At 38.1% G+C, this 8,175-nt stretch overlaps 1 protein-coding gene across 1 annotated transcript; it reads right to left on the bottom strand.

Annotated features, from left to right (window-relative positions):
* Positions 1-6,737: 6,737 nt before the first annotated feature.
* LOC102837071 (olfactory receptor 7E24-like) lies at positions 6,738-7,667 on the bottom strand. Its single transcript, XM_006877369.1, has one exon. The coding sequence runs from the start codon at positions 7,665-7,667 to the stop codon at positions 6,738-6,740; it is 930 nt and encodes a 309-aa protein (XP_006877431.1).
* Positions 7,668-8,175: the final 508 nt, after the last annotated feature.

The raw sequence follows: 8,175 nt of genomic DNA, 5'->3' as shown, positions 1-8,175 counted from the left end.
TTTATCCAGAGAAGCAATGGCACCAGAGATGGAGGCAAAAATGGGGACATGGAGAGGCAGAGTGGCTAAGGACTCTAGATTCATGGGAAGAGAGATACTAAGAGATGGTGGCCATAAGGCAGACTTGCAGAATGTTCCCTTTGGTGGTATAAATTATTATATATGCCTGAGTTTTGTTTTGTTTTGTTCTTGCTTTTTTAAGAGCTAAAGTGAATATAGAAAGATATACAGTTACTGATGATACATGGAGGGGAATATAATCATTGTGATGAAAAAAATTGTATGATTTGTTGAATGTAAAACTGACGATCTGCCCTATAAACTTTGACTCAATCCACAATAAAAACTTAAAGAAAAAGAAAGAAAGAAAGAAAGAAATACAAGCTAGAATATGAGTAGCTATATGCACACCATTGTTCATAACAGTACTAATTACAATAGCAAAAAGATGGAGACAGCTTAAGTGTCCATTAATGGAAGAATTGATAAACAAACTTTGGTTCAAAAGTACAACAAAAATGATCCTTAGAAGGGAGGATGGGCTGAGATCAACCACATTCCACAGACTTCTGTCAACTTTGAGATGAGAGAGCAAAAAGGCAGGGCTGCTTGGTCCGAAGTTTAGGGACACTTAGGAAATCCTGATCCCATGGACACTGACCTAGTCAAGGAGGGCTAGAGCTGAGAGTGAAGTGTCCAGCTGATTTGAAGTGGGTGGAGACACACAACAATATCCAAGTTTGCAGATAATACCCTTTTGACCTATCTTCAATGGCTTAATGACCAGAGCTCCAATTGTTGTTGTTGTTAGGTGCCATTGAGTCAGCACTGACTCATGGCGACCTTATGCATAGCAGAATGCAACACTTTCCAATCCTGGGCCAACCTCACTTGCCACACTTGCCACACTTGAGTCCATTGATGCTGCCACCTTGAGTCCATTGATGCTGCCACCTTGCCAATCCATCTTTAGAGGGTCTTCCTCTTTTTCTCCAACCCTCCATCTTACCAAACATGATATCCTTCTCCAGCAACTGTTCCCTCCTGACAATATGTCCAAAGTATGAAAGACAAAGTTTGGCCATCTTGACTTCTAAGGAGAGCTCCACTGGAGGAAGATAAAGAAATTTGATAAAGGAAGCAAATGCAGATTGCTACAATTTTATGAACTTGACGTATACTTATGGATGTAGTAGCTCAAAATACCAACCAAGAGGGAAGGAGTCTTCACATCAAGGATCAAGACTATCCCCTCAGTGTACACGGTTGATAGAGATTGGGGGGAGGGGCTACAAAGGTACAAACTGGCTGGCTTACAAGTTATCAAGAGGGAGTTCAGAGTGTGTGAGGGAAGGTAGAAATCCCACTGAATAGTTTTTACCTTATCAAATTGGTCTAGTGAAAGGAGATAGGGACAGGATTCTTTTGATTCAATAGTGAGTAATTGTTATGTTGAATAATTGAGATTGTCACAACTATAAAGGTTGAAGTTTTGTAATATAAAGGGGGAGTAGTTAATCTTACATTCCAGGAACAGAGGACCCTAAATCTATCAAGAAGAAGAGCATGAGTGGAACATGGGACCCTAACAAGACAAGCAGCGACACCAGAGATGGAGGCATGGAAAGATAGAACATCTGAAGACTCTAGACTCAGGGAAAGAAAAAACCTGTGTGCTTGGAGTCAGGAGGCTGGTTTGCACAAAGTGTCCTTTGGTTGTTTAAATAGTTATATACTCATGAGTGCTTTTGTGTACACACAGACACACACACACAAAAAAAAAATCACAGGGGGATTATAAGCAAATTCTTTTAACAGATGATGCATGGAGGGGATTGTAATCATTGCAATGAAACAAAATATGATCAGGTGAGTGCAAAACCAAAGTTCTCCCATGTTAACTATCACTCAATTCACAATTTTAAAAAGTCTGAGTGAATTAACATACTGGATGGACAGGTTTTCAGGGAGCTGCAAATTAATCCCTCAGAAATATCAGTATGTCAGTATCTATAAAGAACATATGCATGCCATACCATGTAACAGAACCTAGAGTGGACCCAAAGACATTGGTTGACTGGTAGGATGTGTGTTGTGAAGTCAGTGCCAACTCATAGTGACCCTGTATAAGGGTTTGGTTCTGTACATATTTATGGGAGCAGAAACCTCACCTTTCTTCCACAAAGTACCTTTTGGACTAGAACTGCTGATATTGTGATTAGCAGCCCAACATGTAAACCACTTCATTATCAGAGCTCTTTATGGTAAATATTCAAGTTTACATCAGACTATTACAAGCAAAAGGAAGATCTTCCCTTTGTCAAAGACAAGGTACTTTACTCTCTTAAACTTTTTAAATATAAGATAAAACAATTTATTTATAATGACTTTGTAAGTTAATGATCCTAGAGCACCAATAAAGACACAATGACTGGAAATATGATTTTGTTGTTGTTGTTAATTGCTGTTGAGTTGATTCCAACCCAACGTGACCCTGTGTAGGGTTTCTGAGGAGAAGCTGGTGGGCTTGAACCACCAACCTTGCAATTCAAATGGCTTTGCCATGTAGTGCATTAACCGACAGCACCACACAAGGACTCCATGACACTACTACCTTAATCCTCATTTGTACAACCTTGATCAAGACAGCATTTAAAATCCCCCTTCTCTTATATCCTAAACATGCTTTGTAATGTTCCAATTTTGAACACCTCACAAATACGTTTATTCCTGAATTTACTACTCAGGATTTAATAAACAAAAATGAAAACACTATGAAAATCACTTAATACAGAAAATTGGTAAAATCACTTAATAGAAAGTGAAAGAAAAGAAACAGCCATGTTGAAATAAAAAAGATAACAACTGTAGAGAGAGCTACTACACCAAAGGCTAATGAAACAAATATAAGAAAAATGTTGTTATTGCTAAAGAAACAAGTATAAGAAAAATGTTGTTATAGTGATATTTACTGACCATTATTGTAGGAACTTAACAATAAAGCCAGATTGAGAATCATAATGGTGTTTTAAAGATCTTCCACATTCAAGCCCCATCATCACAAAATATGATGGTGGTGGTTACGTGCCATGGATTCGGTTCCGATTAATAGTGACCCTGTACAGGTTTTCCGAGGCTGTAAATCTTTACGGGAGCAGAAAGCCTCATCTTTCTCCCACAGAACTGGCAGAGGCCATGTCACCAAAGGGCAGAGCGGTGGAGGACCCTAAACATGAAGGACTCATTGTTAAGCAAGGCCACAATGGGTCTTCCCTTGGAAGGCAAGGCCCCAGGAGGGATCTCAAGTGGGGACTCTGCAATTTCTGTCTCTTTGTTTTAATCAGTTTATTTTTTATATTTCTTGATTTTGTTATAGAATTTTTTAGTAAAACTCTTCAATGATCATATTACAGGTAGAGGCCATGATGGCTCTGATAAGAAATACATTGCAACAACACAGAATGGCGAGAAATCCTGCACATGAAAAGCTCATTGTTTTAGCAAAGCAACAATCTAGTGTCTCCTTGGTTAGCAAAGCTTCAAGGGGAACCTCATGCAGGGGACTTGCAGTCTCTGTCTTTTCCTTTTAAGAATAGTTCATTTTTTATTTTTCTTGATTTTATTATAGGAGTTTTTAGTAGAACTCTTCAATGATCATATTACCAGTAGGGGACATGATGTCTCTGATCACAAATACATTGCAACAACACAGAGCAGCGGGAGACCCTATGCATAAAGAAAGCCCATTGTACTGCAGAGCAGCAATGGGTGCCTCATTGATTTGGCAGAGCCTCAACAGGAGATTTCATGTGGGGACCTTGCTGGCTTTGTAGTTTCATTCTAATTCTATCATTTTAATAAGAATCAATGTTATAGGTAATCAGTATTATACTTATTATTCTGATTTAAGAAATATACATATTTTTTTTATTTTTATAATTTGATAATCAGACATTTTAAAGCAGTTGAAACACTGCCAGTATAGAGCTGAGATCATAATCTAGCACCTGTTTTATTTAAAAAATAAAAGACAGGTAAATGGCAGAGGCCATGTCACCAAAGGGCAGAGCGGCGGAGGACCCTACGCATGAAGGGCTCATTGTTAAGCAAGGCCACAATGGGTCTCCACTTGGAAGGCAAGGAGGGATCTCATGTGGGGACTCTGCAGTTTCTGTCTCTTTGTTTTAATCAGCTTATTTTTAATTTTCTTGATTTATAATAAAAGTTTTCAGTAGAATCTTAGAATTATATTAGAGATTTGAAACTTGTTTTTAGGCACCTTCACACCATATTCAATTATGCATAGTCCTAAAGAATGCTTTTCACACTAACAATAAGTTTCACCACTAGGAAAATCCAGCTACAGTTTTGCCAGTTCAAGTTTAAGATTACATTTAACATTCTGTGTAGTTTCAGTCAGGGACATTAAGACCTTTAGTAAATTAGTTAAGATGCAATTAAGGGCCAAGGGAATAGTAATAGATCATAAGCAGAAATTTAACTAGATGTTTTGTATAGAGAAGTTGTTTAAGGAAGTTGTTCCATTTCTTCTTAACTACAAAACTTTAAGTGCCTTTTTATGCTTCTTGTTTTTCTTGTTTAATCAATCATGAGAAACAATTGTGTTGTCAGTTACCATAGCAAATAATGTTAAGGTACATGTCGTGATTAATGAATCTATAGAAAATAATAGGTGAAGGCAGAAATAGGAGTTAAGATTTAGAATTATGTTTTAAGGTTAACCTGACATTTTAAGAACAATACGGTTTGCTTACAGAAATCAGATATTGTCTAACTACGCAAAGGGGAACAAGGACGATTTTGATATTCTTGATGTTCTATATTGAAATGATCAATATGTATGATTTAAAGCATTACTTTGAAAAGAATGATTAATAGATTAATGGTATGGAGTAGTATAAAAACTGTTTGAGAATCTGAAATAAAGAGAGTAGAGGATTCACTATTCATTGAGACCCATTGATTCTGTGAGCTTCATTTCTTCTCCAAACACCACATCTCCCTCCAAGTACCCCCTAATAAGTGTGTCGTGCTGGTCCCCGATATGGAACAGCTGGTAGTTTTGAACTGCTAACTTTAAGGTTTGCAGCCCAATTCATAACCACTATGCTTCTAGAGCTCCTTATCACAAAGTATGTTGTTGTCAGGTGCCATCAAGTCAGAACCAACTCACAGTGACCCCATGCACAGCAGAATGAAACAATGTCCAATCCTGGGCCAACCTCACTACCACTGCCACACTTGACGCCATCAATGATGCCACCTGGCTGATCCATCTCGTTGGGGGTCTTCCTCTTTTTCTCTGACCTTCCATCTTACCCAGCATGACATCCTTCTCCAGCGACTATTCCCTCCTGACAATATGTCCAAAGTATGAGAGATGAAGCTTAGCCATCCTGGCCTCAAAGGAGCACTCTGGCTGTGCTTCTTCCAAAACAGATCTATTGGTTCTTTTGGCAGTCCATGGAACTTTTAGTATTCTCCTCCAACACCACAACTCAAAGGCATCAATTCTTCTATGATCTTCCTTATTCACTGTCCAGCTTGCACATCCATATGAGGTTATTGAAAATACCATGGCAAAGTATAGGAGGGTCAGTTTTGAGAAGGGAGATAATAGGTCACCAACAAGCACATATGGAGAATTTCATGATGTTCAGGGCAGAGGCTCATACATAGAATTCTTCCCTTCTTTTTGGAAGATAGCTTTGTACCTGATGTTAGGCATAACCTGTCAGTATAGGCTTCCATGTGGCTAAAATGTTCAACAGGTTTCAGCAGAAACTCCTAACTATGATGAACTAGTAATAATGCCCTTGAAATTTACTTCCATAAATAATGCAATGACAACTCTATGGATTACAATAGTCTGATCCAAAAATAATTATGAGGATGGTGCAGGATGGGTAGCATTTCCTTCTTTGTAAATGGAGTCCCTATGTGTCAGGGAGCAAACTTAATAGAAACTAACAACATGATACAAGGGGAAAGATATGGTTATAAATATCAGGAGTATAGGGAATATCACTTGTTGTTCTTAAGATTAGGTTCTTTCACAAATTTCCTCTTGTGAGATATGATCATTTTAAGATCCTCATCATCTGCTCAGAAGAGGTAAATACCCAGAGAAAATGAGTCATCATTGAAGGAAAAAATCTAAAAATATGAGATTTCAACTTCGATGCACAATTAAATTACCTGTGTCACTTTAAAACCCTTATGATCAAGTCATAAGTTGTTCAAATCAGAATCTGTAGACGTAGGACCAAGAATCCATGCTTTAAAGATTACCAGTTGATTACAATATGAAGTCAAAATTTGGGACCAGTGACATACATAGTCTTCATATATAGATCCGTTGCATGAAAAAGTAGTCTAGAAAATAGATATGAATTACCATACAGGATAAAGTTTCTGAATATATAAAACTAGAATTGTGTATTTTAACAGGAATCAGGGTCATAGATTAGAAGCTACAGAAGGCTACATAGCTAAAATAGGATTTGATCCTGCAAATTAACAATTCCCAGAATACCCCCAGTATCACATTAAACATATGACAAAGAATGCAATGTTCAGGTATGGAAACTGAATATTGAAACATATGAAATCTACAAAAACTCTGAAACCAAAGAGGCAACATTTATGGTTGTAGATGTTAAATTTTGCCATCTTTATCAAGTCAGATATCCAAAAATATGGAACACATAGTGAAATTAGACTGTCCTACAGAAGAGCCTCTCCAGGGCTCTCTTAATGTCCCTGTTCCTCAGGCTGTAGATGTAGGGGTTCAGCATGGGGGTCACTACAGTATACATTATTGAAGCCACCGCACTCTTCCTGGCAGAAGATGAGACAGTTGAACTGAGATACGCTCCAAGTCCAGTTCCATAAAATAAGAAAACAACTGACAGGTGAGAGCTACAGGTGGAAAAGGCTTTATATCTTCCACCTGAAGATGACACTCTCAGAATAGAGGAAACTATCTGAGTATAAGAGAAAAGGATCCCTGAGACTGGAATGCAACCAAAGATAGCAGCAAAGATATACAAGAGTATGATATTTGTGGCAGTGTCAGAACATGCAATGTTGAGGAGTTGTGGAGGGTCACAGAAGAAACTAAGGACTTCCACATCTGAGCAGAAGGTAAGTTTTGACACCATTGAAATGTGCAGCTGGGAATCCAGAAGACTGATAAGAAAAGATACCAAAAGTAGCAAGCAACAGAGTCGAGGGGTCATGATAATTGTGTAGTGGAGGGGTTGACAGATGGCCACAAACCGGTCATAAGCCATCACAGTGAGAAACAGACTATCCAGACATGCAAGCATATATAAAAAAGATATTTGTGATAGGCAGCCCACATAGGTGATGGATTTATTGTGCGTTTGGAGGTTCACCAGCATTTTTGGGACTGTGGTGGAGATGAAACCAATGTCAGCCAAGGACAAGTTGAAGAGGAAGAAGTACATGGGGGTGTGGAGGTGGGGATCAGAGCTGACAGCCAGGATGATGAGCAAGTTCCCAGTTACAGTGATCAGGTACATGGACAGGAACAGTCCAAAGAGTAGGGTCTTCAGTTCTGGATCCTCAGAAAGGCCCATAAGAAGAAATTCCGAGACAACTGTTAGATTCTGTGACTCCATGACCCTGATATAGCTTCTGGAAAAATAAAAGAGGATTATTAAAAGGAAACAGGTCAGGCACTCAGCCTTGTATCTGTTATTTTATATTAATTAAAGAAATTTGGAAAGAAAACATGCAAATTGGCAAGTGTTTACACTTGAGGAATTAATACTATGATAACTATGATAACTTCAGCAATATTTCTTGGTGGTTCCAAATCCAACCGCTGAACTACTCTGAACTCTTCCCTTTCTTGTGCTAGTCTCCTTATTCACCCACTTTCAAGACATTGTACTGAAAAATGTTAGACTCTGATGGCTGTTTTTAAATTAAAAATCCATAAGAGTTCTATTGGTGCTATGGACTTCAAACCACTAGGCTGACAGTTCAAACACACTAATCATTCTAAGAGAATCAGGGAATCATTGAACAATATTATTAATATCACATGCAAGTAAATTATTTCTAAAGTTAATTTATAAATGGCTGAAACAATATATTGACAGAAAACTTCCAGATGCTCAAGCC

Source organism: Chrysochloris asiatica, unplaced genomic scaffold (genome assembly GCF_000296735.1).
Source record: "Chrysochloris asiatica unplaced genomic scaffold, ChrAsi1.0 scaffold00491, whole genome shotgun sequence".
NCBI lineage: Eukaryota > Metazoa > Chordata > Mammalia > Afrosoricida > Chrysochloridae > Chrysochloris > Chrysochloris asiatica.
This window is presented reverse-complemented; position numbering and strand designations above follow the sequence as displayed.

Coding starts and splice junctions, on each gene's coding strand:
- LOC102837071 (XM_006877369.1), bottom strand. CDS start 7,667: ATGGAGTCACAGAATCTAACAGTTGTCTCGGAATTTCTTCTTATGGGC.